General features: G+C 42.2%; 1 protein-coding gene across 1 annotated transcript; it reads right to left on the minus strand.

Annotated features, from left to right (window-relative positions):
* Window positions 1-7,966: 7,966 nt before the first annotated feature.
* WSB1 (WD repeat and SOCS box containing 1) lies at window positions 7,967-18,365 on the minus strand. The gene is made up of 9 exons (XM_075518458.1): window positions 18,206-18,365; window positions 16,672-16,840; window positions 15,425-15,693; window positions 14,452-14,583; window positions 13,945-14,045; window positions 11,589-11,761; window positions 11,082-11,195; window positions 9,630-9,737; window positions 7,967-9,098 (listed from the first exon to the last, which is right to left on the minus strand). The coding sequence occupies exons 1-9, from the start codon at window positions 18,243-18,245 to the stop codon at window positions 8,939-8,941; spliced, it is 1,266 nt and encodes a 421-aa protein (XP_075374573.1). The 5' UTR covers window positions 18,246-18,365; the 3' UTR covers window positions 7,967-8,938.
* Between the last annotated feature and the right edge of the window lie 2,109 nt (window positions 18,366-20,474).

Raw genomic sequence — 20,474 nt, forward strand, 5'->3', positions numbered from 1 at the left:
TTAGGACTCATTTTTTGCCTTCAATTCTGTGCATTAGACAGCAAAAATATCCCAGCACTCTCATAACTACACACAATCTTGTGCTTCTATCTTCCTTAGCTATCATTAGAAAGTAGTGCCGTTCTGTGTTGAGTTTAGAAGCACTGGGGAAAGCAGATACACACATACAAAGGGCTGCAATGAGACAAATTCACCTGCAGGTTTTTCTGCTTATATTACCTTCTTTTCCATGTACACAGAGAACCGTACAGGCAGGAACTATAGTTGGTTTTCATGCGAGTGGAAAGCTGTCCTTGACTGCACAGATATAACCTAAAGTTGTGTTGTCACTTAGACACTCGAAGAAGTGTGAAGTACTCTCCGATTAAATGAGCAAAAGTTCCTCATCTAGTGTGCAGGGGGCAAATTGAGCTATCTTTAATGTTTGTGTAGTTTGTGTAGACTAAGAAGTGAGGTCAGAGAGAGATGAGATTATGATTTCTGTCATGTAACCCCGGCCTAGCAACTCTAATATAAAAGCCCATAAATATATATTTTTCTCCTTGATGCAACAAAGAACTCAACCATCTGGAATAAAAGTGAGCATTCAGGATCTTCTCATCTCATGTTAGAAATAAATAATATCTGCCCCAGAACTTCTGTCTGGAATTCAACTAGCTATACAAGCCATAACCTTGCTGATAACTTATATTGTTATAATGACTTAAGCAAAGTTACTGATTACTTATCTGAAGTTTACACTGGCTTTCTTTTCGTTCTAGTACATCAATAATTAAAGCTGTTCTGAAATAGCTTACTGCAGCTGGATTTGTGTGCTGTGTGGGGTGGTGTTTATAAAACAAAATTATCCTTGTGCAGAAGCCAGCATCGCACATAAAACCCATTTGCCTTACTCAGGTGGTTCCAATCTGAAATAATTACTTGGATAAACACTTTCTGCCTGACACCTTTACCAGATTTCCCGTGGGATCTTACATAACCTTGGTCCTTTATGAGAATATTGTAATATGTAAGGAAAGGAGGTCATGGGATTCATCCGCCCTACTTCTGAACCGTTCCAGTGGAAGACATCATTCAGTATTAAAAAAATAAATCACACAAAATACTTAGCAGTGTTATTCAGTCTCTCCCTAAGTGATTCAACTAAAATACCGTATATGAATGTGGAAAATAAATATTGTTTTCAGAGCATTTCCAGAGAAATAACTTCCTTCTGACTGAAGCTCCAGTTTTCTCTAGGACTTGCTTCTCTCTGATGCAGAGTTTCAGACAGCCACTGCAGAGTTCAGACAGGCCAGTTTTTTAGGCAGAGGCTAGTCTGTCCCCTGGGCTCCCAAGGCAGGGAGTCACTGGGGACCGGTTTGCAAAGTGTCCCTGCATCTTTAAGCATTCCTTCACCCTGCCCCTTGTCTGAAGGCCAGACAGGATGGCCTTGAGGGGATGGAGCTAGCAGGAAGCTATGTAGAGCTGGATTTTCAGATGAAAATCTGCTTAGCTCCGTAGTATTTACACCATGAGAATCCAACCTAATAATTTTAGTGCCTGTGTGAAAGACACTTTGGCAGTTAAAGCACAGACTTTTCCAGAGCAGCAGAATATGGGATTTACTTTGGAAACGAGGGGAGTGCATTGTCTGAAATGCTCCTTCCTGCTTCCTCTCTGTGCTTACTCTTGGTCACAGCTGCTTGTTAAGGGCTGGACTGTAATAGCATCGGTCTGCCCAGCCTGCTGCAGCCCTCGCTGCACTGGCCAGGGCTCACCCCCAAAGCAGGGAGCACCTGGCTCCATGCAAGTCCCTTCCTGGAACGTGGGACAGGGGTTTATTGTTAGCTCAGATTGCCTTTTTTTTTTTCTTTCCCTTTTTTGCCTTTTTTCCTTCTTCTCCTCCCTGACAACTGTTACTTAAGAACAGCTGGGAGGGAATTGATACCAGCCTGGGATAGGTTTAATTACAGTCAAGCCCAAGTTCTGTCCTCCTGAGGAAACTCCTTCCCTACACGTTTAATCCTTCAGTTCCTCCCTCCTAGCCTTCTTTGGGGAAGGGGTTTCCTGGGGAGTACCCCATTTTGTGTCCTACATGAGTGCTGCTTCTCCTCAGATGCTGCTTCTGCTTCTCTGCTGACTGCCTGCTGGTACCCAGTGATTCCCTAGACCAGGCTGCCTGACACAGCTCCTCTGCCTGTAAGTCATTTGTGGGTTTCTTGTTCATCTGGAAATGTTAATATCAAAGTTATAACAGCAGTTTCAGTTCTCAAAGTTTGTGCTGTTCAGGCATCCAGGTCTGTCAGAAAGTGCTGCTGTGAGCAAATGGAAGGGAGGATAAATATGCACTGATCAAAAATGAGTCTTTTACTGTTAGGTTCCCAGAAGAACACTAGACATCTCTCTGCAAAGTATAAGTGGTTATGACCCAAAGGCCCTTGAGTCTTGTGGTGCTATAAGGAACACCAGCAGCTTTGTAACTCATCTGTCACGGCGCTTCTCAACCAGGTTTAATGTCCTCAAGTCACAATGCCACACAGCTTCTATTTCAGTTAGTCTCAGCTAATGAGGTGTGTCTTCCCTGATATACTAGGGTGAACCTCAGGAATATCTTGAGTTAGTTGTGTAGTGATAGTCTAGAAAAATCCTCAGGGGTACCCCTCCTTCCCACAGCTGCAAAGTGCAGACATGAACATCTCTAACATTTAGGCGTATCTGGATCAAGCAGTTAAGCCCCATCTGAGCTTCTTGGGATGCAGCGTCCCTCTCCCTAGTTGCCCTACAGAGAAGGTACTGTGCTTTGAGAGGTTATTTCTGTATATCTGGGAGAATCTGCATGCCTGGCCTTATTGATGGGCTCAGATTTTTACAATGGTCAGACCTGGAAACTCCTGGAGGATGTTGGGGATGAATCCGTTGTGAGCCTCACCTTGTGGTATCCCACCATAGCAGACAGAGGCTTGTAAATGTTTTAAATTATTATAAATACATACCCTCACTAATGAGGTAAGCTTCTGTACTTAGTCTAAAATTATCCTTTATGTCCTGGGAAAAAGGTTAGAACAAACAGAATAACTGATACAGGCAGAGCTAGGAGAAGCAGGCTGAGACTTTGTGGAGGTGGTTTCCTTTTGGAATAGCTGGGACACAGTGTTCAGAGTTGGTGAAGGGGGGGGAAGCAGGGATGTTGTTTTCTTCCTCCACTTCCATAAATCACAGCTTTTAGTGAACGCAACCTGCGGGGACCCTTCAATAAGCCTCTCCTATAAGACTCCACATTTAAGTCATACTTGATAATTCCAGGACTGGAACTGTGATCTTGCAGAAATAGGCACTTGGCAAGCGTAGCTTTTAGCTCAGTTCCTGGAGGTGCTTAAGCAAGCATGTTTCCAGCTCATACATGCTTATAATACTTTCATGCCTTTTGAGAAAGCTCTGTAAGCATCTGTCTGGTAGCACAAACCATGTCTTAAGCTCAGCCTTGAATACTGTGCTGATAAGCATGGCAAAATGAAAAGCATTAGCTGTATGCTGTAGACAAAGAGGGGCAGGTAAATATAAAATAGAGTCAGTAGCAGGCTAGCCTCTACCAGTGGAACACTTTGTTTATAGACAAAACAAACAGGATTACAATATTTCTGTTATTTTCTTGTTTGTACTGTGGCAGCCACAAGAAGTCCTGGTTTTAGACCAAGACTCAAGTGTGCTAGGTGTGATACGAATGTGGGGCGGGGAAGAAATCCAGAGACCATACAGCTTGAAAAGCAAAGTGTTCTAAAACGAAAAAAATCTCTCAAAGTTGGCAACGTTTATGAAAGGAAGTTTATTCTGGATCATCTTGGACTCCTGATCACCTTTTCTTAATTTTCCTACAACTCTATGTAGTGCCTAGTGCAACAGAGCCATCATTCTTGCCTGTGCTTCGGAGGTGCTTCTGCAGTATATGCAAGCACATATGACCCAAATTTATATTTGGAAACAGATCTGGGCCTTTCCTTCAGCTCGGGGACACCCGAGTCTGCCAACTCAGGGCTTGAGGCATAGGTGTCCTAGAAAACAGAGTCAAGTATCCTGGTGATACCGAGGCTTTACTGTGCTCAGGCACAGAGGAATGGAGCGGAGTAGTAAATACTCCATGTAGTACAACATCCTGCCCCCAACAGAAACATCTGTTCTATATTGCCGCATGGGATTAATAAACAATAACACCCAAAAAACCACTCAACCTTTCTAATACCAATGCTCAGCCACAGAGTAAATGACCAAATTCCTCCTCAGCGAATTAGAAATTTCCACTTTCCTCTTGCCTATTGTGACTACCTCTGGCTATTGCTTTTGTGTCATTAACATGCTTTCCTTTTTAAAAGAGCTTCTGACCCAGTGATTCTCAATTATTTATTTGTGTCTTTCTGTCTTCCCTTGCTTTATATTTCTGCTCCTGTCAGGAAATTTTGCAAGCTGTTGCATCATCCCTTTTTCCTGTCAATTGTCTTTGCTGCCTACCCTGGTGAGGCTGTGCTTGCAATAGCTGGATAACGCAAGCAGCATGTCAGCGTATTGCAGGACTAGCTCTGCTTCCGGCTCCCTCGACTGAGTTCCTGTCGACTTTCTTGACTTTAATACCCAGAGCACGCTTCAGTAGAGGATTGCAAAAAGATTTATAGATGTTAATTAAAATCACCACAGAAATACTTGCCATGCAGAATATATTTCTAGATGGCTGTGAACAGATCTAAAACCGCTTCTGCTCAGCCCCAGCTAAACAGCACACCAACAACACAAAGGTGCTACTTTGCTCAGTTCAATTTTTCTATGAGCTGTTTTTAACTAGGCCAGACTGTTTGCAGCATGGTAACAACAGCAAAGCATACTTCAGTCTATAAACCTCTTCTACCCATCTTAATAGCATTCTGGAGGTGCACTTTATTCCCTTCACTCCTGAGTGTACACTGAATGGTAATGGCCCCGGCAAATTTTCTGCATGTTGTTCCAAGGTTGTAGAATAATTATTTCCTTCATCAGGCAGAGCTGTTAAGTATGTACTTTAAAATCACAGCTGTCTGCATCTATCTGCTTAATCTTTGCTGATACAGTGATATTGGTAACCACTTGCTTTTTGGTTTGGGGTCTCTGGGAAGGGCTACTGCTGCCTTGGGACAAACTTCCCAGCAGAGAGCGCGGAACGGAGCACACAGTGCTCAAACTGATGTACTGTGTGACTGCATTTAGAGGGAGCACATGTTTATAAAATAGGAAGCTCCCTTGCAGAAAACTTCATGCCTGGCTGCTATTCTTCACTCATGTCTGCATTCAAGTTGAGATGAGATGTTTTGGGGGACACAGAATTTGCCAGTTCTTCCTTCAACTGGACAATGTGTAAGAAGCCTTGTCTTAATCATACATATATTTAGAACAAACAAAAAGAGGGAAATACTTGCTTCAATTAGGTGCAATATTTTTATTAAAAATATTGTGCCAAATGAGTGAGTCATTAAGCAGCATGGCGACACATACACTTTCAATTTCCTTGCAAGCTGGGTTTTAATTCCTGAGGAAGTTGTGTCCCATTGGCTTTGTTCTGTAGTACTCCTTGGAAAGTGGAAAGCTAATTTATGGTGTTTGGAAACAGTATTTGGGGAGATCTTCCTGGAGAGTAGGCCTGGGTGTCTGGGCTGAGCTTTCTGGAAGAGAAGTTTGCTTGCTTGCTGTCCTGGTTTTGGCTGGGTTAGGGTTAATTTCCTTCCTAGTAGCTGGTATAGTGCTGTGTTTTGGATTTAGTATGAGAATAACGTTGGTAGCACACGGATGTTTTAGTTGTTGCTGAGCAGTGCTTATACTAGTCAAGGACTTTTCAGTTTCCCATGCTCTGCCAGGTGCACAAGAAGCTGGGAGGGGGCACAGCCAAGATAGTTGATCTGAACTGACCAAAGGGCTATTCCATACCGTATGACGCCATGCCCAGTATAGAAACTGGGGGGAGTTGGCCAGGGGGCAGCAATCACTGCGCAGGGATGGGATGGGTGTCAGTTGGTGGGTGGTGAGCGGTTGCAGCACTTGGTTGTCCGTCCATCGTTCCTCCCCCCCCCATTTTGTTCCTCTCTCCCTCTTGTTATTTTCGTTTTCATTACAATTTATTACCATTATTATTTTTTTTCTTTTTCCCAATTATTAAACTGTTCTTATCTCAACCCGTGAGTCTTCTTACTTTTACTCTTCTGGTTCTCTCCCCCATCCCACTGGGGTGGGAGCGTGAGTGAGCAGCTGGGTGGTGCTTAGTTGCTGACTGAAGCTAAACCACTATGCTTGCTATTGGCGGTTGTCTCTCTTCTTTTGTATGTGTGTAAATAAAATAAGTTACATTGAAAATAGACTGAAATACCACATTACTTCTCTTTCTAACTGCAAGTGTTGCCACTTGACAGTGGTGTAGCAATATAGGCAGAGCAGCAGGGATATTTACAGTCTTCTCAGGCTAAGGCCTGCTGGGCTGTGCTCAGTAAGAGTTCTTTCTGCCTTGTCACAGACTTGTACTTCACCCAAGAAAACAAGGACATGATCAGAAAATACATCTGCCAGTGAGACCAGATTGTTGAAGCAGAAAAGTGCCTTTGCAATTCCAAGAGATTCTAGGCTCTTAAAATGCTAATACATGCCCGAGAATGAAAGAACTTATTTCATTATACTTATTTTATATAGTAGCTAAGCTGGTGGAACTCAGGAAGGCATTTGGCATGGTCCATACAAAAAGTAAAAAGATGTGTTACTTGATCAAATGGGGTTGGATGGAAACTCCTTTCCATTTTTGGCAGATAAGCAGGGTTGCACATCTTCCTTCCCTCCTAACTTCAGTCTGTGATCTGCCATATGGGAAGTTCGTGCAAACACAAAGCGAGTGAGTTAGCAAAGGTTGCAAAGCCGTATGTCATGGTCACTAGACAATTTTAACTGTACTGGACTTGATTGGGCTGTGATGATTCAGCATCTGGCCTTGTCCAGATTGACCTTGTCCTCTTGTCCAAATAAACAATATACTAGAAAAAAACCCAAACATATTTAACAGATTTGTGCAAACAGGGCATCATCAAAAGGATGCCTTCTCTGCATAGCACCCTTGCCAGCTTGTTTGATGGGATGACTTGAGTCTGATAGTTCTGGAGAGCTTTTGCCCATAGGCAGTAAATTAATAACAGTTCTTGTCAGTCCTCTCTTTTCCAGTTTCACCACTCTGCCAGTGCTGGAGCTGCGGGAAGGGTCTGCTCTTTCTAGGCAGGCACTACTGGGCTGGGAAGAGCACAAAGCTGTTCTGCCATTTGTTGGAGTGAGGGAGGGGAGAACAGTGCTTCTGCCCAGATGTGAGGCTTCCTGTTGCTCTGTCTCCCACCCATCATCATGAGGATGAAATCTTACAGGGAGTTACTTCTCATCCCTAAGCAAAAGCTGCTGCACTCTGAGAGGATCTGCAGCCCTTCTCATACCTGTCAGCCACCCAGGCACTGGGGTAGTTGGCAATTCTGTAGCACGGTTAATTTGTAACAAGCCACTGGCCCTGCGAGGAAAAGAATTTGGGTCCCCTGATGGCAAGTTGCAAAATCCCTACCTGCTACATCCTATGAATAATGTAATACTTGATACAACAAAGAAAGGGCTTACCAAAACAGTACTCTGGAAGAGCAAGGGAGTGAAGAGCTATGTTCAGTGCATCCAGTTTAACAGCCTGTGGCTGCCATGGATGTACGTTGCAGTCAGAACTCCATTTCCTACATTCTGCACCATGCAGGAGCAGGGAAACACTTACATCACGTATACTTTTGACCTTTGCCCATATAAAAGGTTGGAAGATCTTGCCGTAGCTCCCTGCAGTAAGTCTCACCAGGATTAGTATACTGTGGTCCTGAAAGGAAAACTATAGAGTCCTGCAGTAGCAGATTCCCACTACAACTGTCGCAGGCAGATAGTGTTGACAAATCAGTCACCAGATGCGGTATCAGGAAACTTTTATACAAGTTTTTAATAAAAAATTCAACAAAAAAATATATATAATCAGGCATTTTATGCAATGCATACATTCTTTATATCTGCAGGTACAGATAAATAACAGAAGGCAAAACCAAGTATTTTGCTTATCTTTGGCCATTAACCAATAATCACCCCCGAAGAGATATTATAGGGTTAAAGAGTAATAAACTGAGTCTGTAAATTTCTTTCATTACAGACAAAGTATCAGGCAATAATACAGTAGTTAGATTTTTGGAAATGTAAGGAAATATTTCTTTAATACTGCCCAATACTGAAATTTAACCTGGTTTGCTGCTATGGAATTTAAGGCCTTCTTTAGCTGACACACAGGCACCATTCCTGGGTTTACATTAGATATACTCCAACCCTTACCGTAACCTACTTCCCTTTGCCACATGTTGCTCTAAAAAGCCACGCTGTACCTCTTCATGAAATAAACTAGCATGAATTCTTATCTGCGGATCAGTTTCCTGAACCCCAACCAATGTACATACATACAGAGAGTTAAGCTTCCTTAAGTCAATATTTTTTCTAACTCAGTGTCCCAGAATAATAGCTATCCTTCCACTTTACAGCACAGATGCATCTGATGGCTCTACCAAAGCAATATATACATGATACACATTAAAAATCATAAAAGCAATTTTTGAAGGTACATTGATAACATGTAGCAGCTTATGTCTATATATGTACATGTTTTCACAGTTATATTTTAGAAAATTGAGAACACCAGGAATACTTCTACTGTGTTTTCTATAAATATTAAAAATTTACCTGTCAGGCATTTTGACAAAATAGTATTTAGGTTATCACTTTAAATAGCTCTTGAAAACCTGTAGAGTTTTAAGCTTAAAGGCTGTAAAGTTTGAGGATTCTTTAAAGTGTTTAGCCAGTTTCAGCAGCTGGGCCACCTGCCAGTTTGATTTTTTTTTTTTTTAATTTAAATCTGGTAACAAAGGAACTCCACCACTTTTGAAGGGATAGGCAAGTTCTTGACTTGGCTGGTGGGCATCACTCTTCGAATTGCCATGCGACATAGATGTTGGAGACTGGAAACTTGTCTCGGAGTTGCCCAGAAGTACACGCTGCCATCCTGTGTCCTGCGCAAAATAAAAAAGAAAAACCACCAGAATTATCCCACTTGAATGATTTCAACTCAGTACAAATTCTCACATACATTGCTAGTTAGGGGGAATGTGCTCTTGACCTCCTGTTGCTTAGTTCTAGCTGTTCCAGACTCATCTACACTAAATGCCAGTTCTCCTTTTAAGCTATAGAAGCACAATAGGCAACTTGCTGATTATCTATGTGACAGGCCTGAGCCGATCTTCCAACAGCTATTGAGTATACCACCTGAAACAGAATAACTGCCCTTGATTATCTAATGGTCTTTTTCCAATCCACGTTTGTGGGTCTGTCTTTTATTTATTCTCAAAGATAAGAAATGAGTTTATCAGCTTCTTGATTTTACTGCTATTCCAGGCATGTTTAAACAAATAGTGCCAGAAGCAAAACTAAGTCAGAAGCATGAAGTCGCAAGCCACAACTGAAGATTTTTAGAACACTTGGCCACTGTTTTCAACCTTTTGTGTTACCTTATTATTTCAGGAATAAAAAAAGTATATACTTGCCCTGCAGCTAGAACACTGCCATCAGTAGAAAAAGTACAGCAGAGCCCATTGTTCAGAGGTGCAACTTGTACAGGGTATTCTTCATCAATTCTCCAGAATCTTACCATTCTGAAAAGGGAAGAACAAAGTAGTAAGTTATCAGAGTAGATATTTAATTCTGCCTGATATTTTCTCTGATGCTGCACAACAAACTAGTCTGAAGCAGAGCTCAGGGAATTTTTATAAACATTTTAATATGTGTAAAAGGTGTTTCAGATTTGCCTGAAATGCTGTGACTTCTTCATTCCTGATACATACCTTGATCTGTACTACTTCAACCATTTTAACTCTGCCAATTGAAATAAAAGATTGCCTTCAACAGCAGAAAGCAATAACCTGAACTATAGAGTTAGACAATCTCTCTCTTAAGCGTCCCCCTGTACTTGGCACTGGTGAGGCCGCACCTCGAATGCTGTGTGCAGTTTTGGGCCCCTCACTCCCAGAGAGACATTGAGGTACTCGAGCGTGTCCAGAGAAGGGCAACGAAGCTGGGGAAGGGTCTGGAGCACAAGGCTGGTGGGGAGCAGCTGAGGGACCTGGGGTGGTTTAGCCTGGAGAAAAGGGCTGAGGGGAGACCTCATCGCTCTCTACAACTGCCTGAAAGGAGGGTGTAGAGAGGTGGGTCTCAGTCTCTTCTCTCAAGTAACAAGCCATAGGATGAGAGGAAACGGCCTCAAGTTGCACCAGGGGAGGTTTAGACTGGGTATTAGGAACAATTTCTTCACTGAAAGGGTTGTCAAGCACTGGAACAGGCTGCCCAGGGAAGTGGTGGAGTCACCAGCCCTGGAGGTATTTAAAAGCCGTGTAGATGTGGTGCTTAGGGACATGGTTTGCCACGTGGTGGACTTGGCAGTGCTGGGTTAACGGTTGGACTCGATGTTCTTAAAGGTCTTTTCCAACCTAAATGATTCTATGATTCTACGGTTCTATATGCTAGGAAATCCCAACAATGCTTGTCCAAATTAAAAAAACCTAAAACCCTCCTGTAGATAGTTTAATACCTTTGCTGTCATCTTGAGAAAGCATTCTTCATATTCTTAAAATATAGTTCTTCAAAATACTATTAGCAGTGTTAGCAGAAGTTGAGTTCGAGGTCACAATACTCTTTTTTACTTTGGAATCTACTACTATACAAAAGACTTACCTGCATTATTAACCCCATTTACATTTTTCACTGTTTACAACCCCACTTCTTCTGTTTTCAGCTGTTACACACTTCAGTTATTCAGATCATCTACTCTGTACATGACTAATTATTTCTACATTCAGAATGAACATTAATGTATACCAGATAACTCATCTACTTTTACCAAGACCATTAGAAGTAATTTCTAAGTTAAAAAAATAGCTGACAGTATTTAAAAGTTTATGGGAAGAATTAGAGGAGTCTAACAAACCTTTCCTCATACTTACTTATCATCAGCAAGGCTTGCAATATGTAGTCCATCGTGACTAAAAGATACTGATCTGACCCATCGGTCATTTGCACCTCCAGCAAATATTGGAGTAGGAGGGGGAAACAGATGCCTGAAGATAGAGAGACACTTAGCGAACAGCATAATGTTTAAGAGCTATGGAAGTGTTTCCTTCAGCCATGACTAGCAAAGCTGAGGAAGACAAACTGGATTGAACATTTAACTACAAAATCAGGAGTGGCGTTTGAATTACTGTATCTTTTGTAGTACTGAACACTTCAGCTCTGTGGAAGATGGTTAAATTAGTACACATTAAAATATCAGTGCTTTAAATTCTTTCTCAGATAGAATAGTAATCTCCACTGCTCTGCCACTTTAGGATTTCCATCAGCCACTGCTAAGGTTTTTCCCAAGTCTAATTATCAGTTAAATACACAAACGCATTCGTTTTCGGTAGTCATCTTCACTCTAGGAGAAAGTTTCCAGATTTGACTGCTTTACTTACCCAAATTCCATAAGGATAACTCCAGTATGTGGATCCCAGACATAGACTCGAGTATCATAAGATGCAGTAGCCAGTAAAGCTCCATCAGGAGAAAACTCACAAGCTACAACATCATTGTGATGTCCTTCAAGTTTCCGTATCATGGAGTATTTATCCATATCCCAGAGAAAAACCTGCAATTAAATAAGCTAATGTTATAGCTCTGCTCAGAGGTGCAATGAAGCATTTACTTTTTTTTTATTTAAGTATAGCTGCTAGTCTTATTTAGGATTATATTAAAATCAAGCATTATGAATTACTACAATTAAGAAATATGCTCAGTGTCATATTCAGATTAAATCAAGTTTTTTAAAAATAATTAAAGCAGACATGCAAGTTCTAACTCAAGTTTGTTAAATGTTATTAACAAAATAAGCCAAAATATAAGATAAAGGCAACACAATTTAACCATGTAGCTTACTGGTTTACAATGTATTACAAAACTATTTTATTAAAATATGCAGAAATAAATAGGGTTAAACTCTACAGTCCCCTCTTTTCAGTAACTACCAAAATTTTAAGAAATATACAGACAGAAAATGTAAGGTTAACATATTGTTACTCCAGTGGCATCCCTTTGAGTTTAAGATCACTTGTTTACAATTGGCTTGGATCACCAACGTCAGCCTAGGAAGAGAAACAGATACTGCAAGCAAAAAGAATTTTCACAGCCAAAAGTTATGTCTTTGGCAAAACAACAGGGAAGTCTAACCACATTATTAGAAAGAATTTATGCATTTTAAATCAAGTCAACAATAAAAACCAACATTAATATTACAGTTTACCCGGCTAATTGCATATTGTATTATAAAAATTGATAAAAGATTATAGTATTCTGAGATTTTACATGCAGTTGTACATTATATATAATCAAAATAAAGACTGTGCAGAATTACTTAATAGGAACCATCTACGTACTGCAGCATAATTTTATCGAAAATGTAAGTCTTTAGCATAAGATGTTATGTCCCTAAAAGAGCTCATTAGGGTCCTTGATTTTTTCCCCTGACTCAGTTTTACTGCACAGACCAAATACTGACATCTTGGATAAATTTATATGTTAGACCAAAGCAAACATAGCCTTAGTGCCTCACATACTTCCTAAAACTGAACCATTTTACAATCAGGTATACACGTGTTGACCAATTTCGCTAAGGAGACCCCAACAGTCCATAAAACTGGAAACTAAGTTTTAGGAGTCAGTGTGTTTCACTGCTGTGAAAATTATTAAAAAAAAAAAAAAGAAAGAAAGAAAGCAGAAAGTGGACATCAACCAGCACCTGCGTACGTACAGTACACCTTGCAGTCGAATGCAAGGTTACTTCGTCCTACGGTAAAGTTCGCCCCCAGCCTGGTAGCCAGAGATGCCACTCTTTCTGCCCAGGTAACACCATTGTGCTCCTGTGTGAGTGGTGCCAGCTTAACCTCAATCACACCAATATTGCTGCCACCACCTGTGACAGGGAAAGCAAGAAGCTTATGGAAAACACATAGCCTAAAGATATCAATGTATACATCCACATCTGCTCTATTTAAAGAAAAAACAAAACCCAGACCTCAACTATCCTCTATCAAATCTGCACTGATAATTTAAAGTATAAAATGCATTTGAACAGTCATCCATATAAAGTGCTATCCAATGACTGAATTGTGCTTTTTACTCAGCATCACTAGGCGTCATTAAAGTACCTACAAAGCCTCTGTAACTAGACCGAATTCCTCTTTCTGTTTTATCCTAATTCCTCAGTGCTAAGAAAAGCAGCTTATGGCATACGTGCTTTACCTGCACTGCTTTCAGTTCTCTAGCAGGGCATTACGATATGGATGAAAACAAAACCAGTGTGCTGTCCTTCGTTCTAGATCTTTTAGACACGAGTGCCATTTGTATTGGAAAACATGTAGAAACATTTTTGTTCAGCGGGAGATACCATGACTGGCTCAGACTTTGAAAAGTCCTTTTCATTGAGCAGGAAATAGAAAGGATAAAATCAATAACAAAATAGTTTTATGCATTAATCTAAGTATCTTTTAACACTGGAAGCTTTAGTTGTCTTTGGTTTTATACTACAAACACGTGCAGATGTGTAGAACTATTTCTCAAAGAATGCTTACAGTTTCTTCAGCTAAAAGCAGTGCAAGTTTAATTCATAAATCAGTGCCTCAATGCACCATTTGCTAGTTTAATTTCATGCGCTTTTACATCATCATAAAACATTAGAAGTTCATGACACCGAGCACAGGCTTAATGTTACTTAGATTTAAAATGATTATGCACACAATTCAGTAGATTTAATGAACAAGAAACTCTGACACATACTGCTTTACTAGCTCCAACAGAACAGAGAATAGAGGAGTCTGGAGAGAATGCACAACCATATACCCAGTTCTGATGTCCTCTCAACACTTTCATCATATTTCCTAAAAAGAAAGACATTCCTGTAAGAATTCATTAAATATTACAAATTCAAACTGAAAAGCTTTTCCAAATTAGTTCTTCCCTTATAAAATTTTATACTATTTTTCCAAACAACATCTTGCAGAGGCATTCTACACAGAAATAAAAATTCTGTCATGCAGCCTCTAAATCTTATGTCCCTATTCAAAAAGGTCACTCATGCACTCTTTTGACTTAACCCAATACCAGCTTATACCTTTAGGGTGCATATAGATAAAGAATGTCAAGAGAGCATACAGAGTGAGTGACTAATAGAGCAAAATTAATTTTTTAAGAAATCCCGATCTAACTGAGTTTCTAGCAATAAAAGAGGAGAGTAGGTGGATATTTCTCTTATGCATTACAGCAGATAAAACTTAAAATGCATACCATCATCTTTCAGGTCCCACACTCTCAGTGTTTTGTCTCTGGACGCAGACACTAAAATCAGGCTGCCATCTGGGGCAAAGGTTAAATCTCTAACCACTTCTGTATGGTCCATCAGGTTAAGGAGGAGTTTTCCTGTTATGTGAAAACACCACAATTTAAAATGAAGGACTGTATTTTTATTCAGATCAAATGCTTTATGGATACAAATAGAGAATACAAAATTATAGCATGTAAAGCCAAATTTTCTTTGTAGAAATGCTCCCTACAGTAAGAAGCATGCGTATCCTTTTAGACTCTTCTGTATTGAGAAGCAATTTCCTGAAAAGCTAGTAAATCTATACACTAAAACCATATGCCTCAGAAATAAGGCAAGACTTGTCTTTTGACAGACATCTCTGTTCTAAGCTTAAATTTACAAGATAACAACAAATTACTCAATAGTCATTAGTTTCATTTTTTAAAGCTGAGAAGTTCTCTCCCAACCTAGCAGCTGTGCTACCAGCTAAACTGAGATTCCCTAATTTAAGACTCAGTCTCTTGTCATTTGAACAATTATTTACTCTAAAAAAAAAAAAGAAGCAATCATCAACATAATCCTTCCCCATACTCAAGAACAGAGAGCAACTTCCTGTTTTGAAAGTTTCCTTTGTTTGAAAGTAATTAAAACTACAATCCAGCGGAAGACTTTAGAGTAAACAACCAATATACACAAAGTCAATCACATACTTCACCACTCTGCAGCAACAAGGCTGCAGAATGGTCTTCCATCACTTACACCTCAAAGCATGACCTGAGTCTGTTCCTTCCTCTAGCAGTATTTGAACGTTTCTAGTTGCAGGAGTTCATGCATTTTTTAGATTACTTAATTTGTATTCAAGGTTCAGTTCCCAATTAAAATTCTGTAAGCAATTCATTCTGTGTATTAATGATGTTACTACTGCATAAAGTGCCAACTTCCTCTCACATACTCTACCTGTATATACATCCCATATCTTGATGCGCCCATTGTTCAAGCCTGTTGCAAGTAGAAGCTGGTCTTGCCCAAATTTGAACCGGTGCCATTCTATATTCACACAGCGGCTCTGCTTCTCAGGCACTGAAGACCCAAAAGCAAGGCTCCAGACGATATCACCACAGTCTATGATATGTTCACAAGGCTTATTTTTCTGACCGCTGTCGCTATTCTGCCTTGGAAGTCTTGTACTGATAGAATTTGCAACATTCTTTGTGCCATGCAACAAGCTGCAAAACAAACAAAAAGTACAAAAAATAGCATAAAGTGTCTTGAAAAATAAATAGAACAAAAAAGTCTTTAAGATGTAAAGAAATCTGTGAGTTGCCATAATGTACGTTTTGGAGGCCCATAACGATGCATTTTTACTTTCAAATTATAAAAGCAGCTTTTTATTATAACTGTCAAAAATTACTAACACCTGGAAACCTTCTTACACAATATAATACTAATACTTTTGTACACATTTTTACCTCTGCAGAGAGCAATATATCAACTTAATCCACTGTGAAAAACAACATTTTTAAAGCATTTACAGAAAAATGAGTTACAGAAATTTCTAAGACTTTCTGCTAAATGAGCAAGAAGTTCCCTGCAATTCACTTACGAGTGTTAAATACTGGGAAGAGATACTGAGGCCAGCATATGAATACCAATTAACCCACCAGCAGAAACAGAAAAAAAAAAGGGGGGGGAGGAGGTGGGATTTGCTGGGAGGGGAAATGTAACCAGCTACAAAAATGGAACTGCTGGTTACCAACTTCATTAATGCAACCTGCAAGTGAGAAGAAATGTGTCTTTTGGAAATGAACTTGCATTCTAATAGGAATGATAAGGAAAGAGGTTCGCCCTTAAGTAAATCCCTAAAAGGTAAAATCAAATAGCTTTCTGATAGGAAATTTAAAAGTCCAGATCTGCTTGAGTCTTAAAATTTCCTTTTCATTCTAACTTCCTCTTATTTTAGAGCATCTGAATCAATTTATAAATCACTCCTCCATAGCCTTTGTGAGGTTGCAATGCAGTTATTTCTCTCACTGGCCACAGAGAAAGAGATAAAACAATAGCTGTTACTTTAAAGAGTTGGTCTTTCCCAAAGATGTCAAAGCCTAAAAAGCCAATACATGCGTTTTAGCTTTTAATAGATTATCTCCTATTTTGAAATTCTTAAGTTTTTCAGGTGAATTAAAAGCCATATGGTTTTGTCTTACAAGTTATTAAGGCACTGAGACCAGGGGACCAGCTTCACTATGCGATGCCCTTGTGACCAAGCAAAGTAAGATCCATCGGGAGCAAATGCAACAGTCCAGTTTTCACGTCCACACTTCTTGTCAAAAGGAGAAGTTGGGGCTAAGAGTTCTCCTACAGTGCGTGATCGTGCTAAAAAGAAAACAGAGAGGAAATTCCATTTTTTAAAAAAAGTCAGCATATTGTAAAAGGTTACAAGGGAACCAGGCAATATGTTAGTTATTTTGCTTTTATTTCATGACATTTAAAGTAATCAGGGAAGGTGTCTTATTGTCACTTCTGTATAACCAAAGGACTAAGCCTCAGCTGCAAAAGAGATTTGAGCCACTAAAGAGTAACAGCTTCGTGTAAAACATCCTAGATCATGTGAGTAATACCACATCTCGATATCAGAAGCAGAACTCAAATTAAAAATTTACTGAAACCAACTATTACTTCACTTATTGTAACTATAGCTGTAGAGACAGCAGTAGAACTATGCTCCGACTTGACCTAATACTTTGGTGTTTATCAAATAAGATGCCCAGTAATTTTTTTTTTTTTTACCTTTAAAGAAAAATGAGAGTACACTTGCACAGTTCAATATCCTGCCCTCCTTCAGAAAAAATAAATTAAGCAACACCCAGAGGAAACAAGTTAGCACTGTGCGATCAGATCAGTTGCTTCTTTTTGCCCCGCTTTACAATGTAACTGCATGTACCACGCTGTCTTTCTGCAACCCAGGCTGCGGGTGCCGGCCCAGAGCTTGAAAGCCGTTACCCATGCCGCCCACCACGCTTACTTGTCGGACGCGGATATCGGCGACAGGAGTAAGTCCGTAGCGGGCAGTCGCCCAGGTGCCAGGGTGAAGCGAACGCTGCCGCAGGGAGCGGGCCTTGGCCTCACCGCCTCCCCTCGCAGGCCGCGGCCCCGGGGACCCGCCATGGCAGGCGGGCCCTGCCGCCGCCCCCGCGCCTTCCCCGGGCAGCACCCACTTACTTTGTACGTCTGGGAAGAAAGGGTCAGCGACTGTGAAAGGAACGATGTCACCTAAGTGCTATTTAACACGATTTTGCCCATTAATGGCAGGAAGCAGCTTCAGCCGAAGGAACCGCTTTGAATAATGCATTTTGGTTAGTTTAAAACGGGCGGTGTAACCGACAGCCATCCCACTCTTAAACCCAGGAGGACCGAGGCGGTTTTCTCCTCCCAAAGAGAGCTGCTGCGGCGGCGGCGGCGTATGAGATCGGGAGGGAAGCGGCCGAGCGGAAGGCACTTGGGTCCCGCTCCGCGGTGCAGCCGTGCGCCCGCGCCCTGACGCGGCCCCGGCCGCTCCCCGCCCGCAGAGCCGGTGGCTCCCGCAGCACCTCCGCCACCCCGAGGGGCCGAGCGCGGAACCAGCCCCGCTCACGGACGGCGTTAACCCCAGCCGCGCCCCGCAGCGGCCGCCCTCCCGGCCCGGCCGCCCCAGGCCCGAGCCGAGCCAGCCCCGCTGCCCCGGCCGCGCCCGCCCCTCACCGATGAGCTTCTCGTTAACACTCAGGGGAAAGCTGGCCATCTACGGGGACGCCCTTCGGACCGGCTCGGGACCTGCAACGGAGCGAGAGCAACAGCCGCTCGCCGGAGACGCACGGACTGGGACAAAATGGCGGCGGCGGCGCGGGGTGTAGCGTGGGGCGGGGAGGCGGCGGCCTCGCCCCGCTGCCGGGGACGCGCCCTCCCTCGCTCCTCCCGCGGGCCGACGGGGCCTCCGGGCGGGGGGGGCCGCCGGCAAAGCCGCTTTGGCCAGCACGTCCCCAGGGAGCCGATCTTCTCCCCCTGCCCTTCCTCCTAGCCTGCCCTTCCGCGCCTTCACCCTTAATTCGATTTCTGTTTCTCGGCCGTGCCGGTGCTCTCATCCCGTTGTGCCGTCGTACGCCTCTTCACTGCGCTCCAGCGCTCTGGTTCTCGACAGCGCGGCCCCGGTGCCTCGTCCCTTCTGCCCGCGCTGCCTGGGCACCTCCTGGCTTCCCCCATCGCTTTGGCTTTCCCTGCCCTATGGAGCTTGGCCCCGTCCACCCTGCAAAATGCAGCATTATGTTCCTAGAGATGGTCAAAACATGCGGTCTGATAAGAACCCAGCCTTTGCTGTAAAATACCCTCTGGGACATGCTTAAAATACACCCCGTTCCTGTTGTGTCAGGGGGAACAATGGTACACAGCAACGCAGTAGCCAGATTTGGGCTGCGGTGCCGTCCTGGCAGGTTCTGCCATTACAGCCCGTTTTAGCAACATCTTCCAATCCTGTCTATGCCAAAAGATGAGTCACGTTTTAACTATACTAAGGGACTAAGTCTGTAGTAACCTGGCTCCCTCAAAATATGGGGGTTCACAGTACAGAGAAGAACTGTAGTGACTCAGGGGAGACCTCATCGCTCTCTACAACGGCCTGAAAGGAGGTTGTAGCGAGGTGGGGTCGGTCTCTTCTCCCAGGTAACAAGCCATAGGATGAGAGGAAATGGCCTCAAGTTGTGCCAGGGGAGGTTTAGATTGGGTATTACGAAATTTTACTTCACTGAAAGGGTTATCAAGCATTGGGACAGGCTGCCCAGAGAAGTGGTGGAGTCACCATCCCTGGGGGCATTTAAAAGACGTTTGGATGAGGTGCTTATGGACATGGTGTAGTGGTGGTGTTGGTAGTGTTAGGTTTACGGTTGGACTTGATGATCTTAAAGGTCTTTTCCAACCTATAGGATTCTATGATTCTGTGACACCCCCAGTATTGCAATCAAAAGGCTTTTTATAGCTGCTGTTGTGGGGATGTACTGATGAGGTTGTGTCGATAATCTGCAGAGTCCTCAAATGGGATAAGAAATGTTCTTATGTTGCTTAAATGCCCAACGAGCAGCAGTTAACATTCCTGCCGCAGTGAGTTAGATAGAGGTTGTCTCCATTATCTGTTAAGCCAGGTTGTGACATCCTTGATGTCTGTTTGACCATGGGACTGCAAGGCAACACATAAACAAAAAAATATGCGAAAGCTTATATGACTGCATTGCGGAATGTGTGTAGGACAGTGACGTGTGCACTTGATTTCATCTTCTCTAATCAGGGGCTGGAAAACTCTTGGGATTTTCTTACTCTTTGATGTTTCTTTCTAAACGTGTATAGTGCAACATGTAAATCCAGCAAGATCTGGTTTACGATAAGGTTTTGCATTTACTGTTAAAGTTAATGGAGTTGTCCAAAAACAGCTTGGAGAAAGAGACCCTGAGGCCTCCTCGTTCTCTGTGTGATTTTGTATTAACATCTGTGTATGCCCCTGTCTCCTTCCCTTCCTTTTCCTCTTTCTTTCTCCTTTTGCGTATCTAACTTCTGCCCCTCTTCTAAGACTAGGCAACTCCTTCCTTGTTCTCTCTTTGGACTTCAGAAAAGCATGTATCAGGATAATTAACTGCAGATAATAACTATGATTTCATTGCAAAGTAGTGGCCTCACTGGTAGATGCACTGAAATAGCTGTATGGATTAGCTATTCAGCTGTAGCAACATCCAGAAATTACCCTTATGTAAGCAAGGCCAGTGAAGCTTTTTAAATCATGTGCTGAGACAATGTCAAAGAAAGGAGCAGGAAGAAGTTTTGAATGTTTGGTGTCCCAAACACTACCATGGATTAACACTGGTTTGTATAAACTCTCTTACCACATCACAGCACTAATTTGACACAGTACTTTTTAGTAGCATAATCCTGTTCCTGCTCTATCACTCCTCTGCTGCCTGCAGATGGAAAAGCCCTAAGCAGCTATCTT

Source organism: Mycteria americana, chromosome 15 (assembly GCF_035582795.1).
Source record: "Mycteria americana isolate JAX WOST 10 ecotype Jacksonville Zoo and Gardens chromosome 15, USCA_MyAme_1.0, whole genome shotgun sequence".
Taxonomy (NCBI): Eukaryota; Metazoa; Chordata; class Aves; order Ciconiiformes; family Ciconiidae; genus Mycteria; species Mycteria americana.

Excerpts from the sequence above, each read along its gene's own strand:
- WSB1 (XM_075518458.1), bottom strand. The coding sequence starts at position 18,245 with ATGGCCAGCTTTCCCCTGAGTGTTAACGAGAAGCTCATCG. Across the intron at positions 15,694-16,671 it reads TCTCAGTGCCTTAATAACTT|CTTGTTGCATGGCACAAAGA; the intron begins GTAAGACAAAAC and ends TTTGTTTTGCAG. Across the intron at positions 9,099-9,629 it reads GGCAGTGTTCTAGCTGCAGG|GACACAGGATGGCAGCGTGT; the intron begins GCAAGTATATAC and ends TATTTTGCGCAG.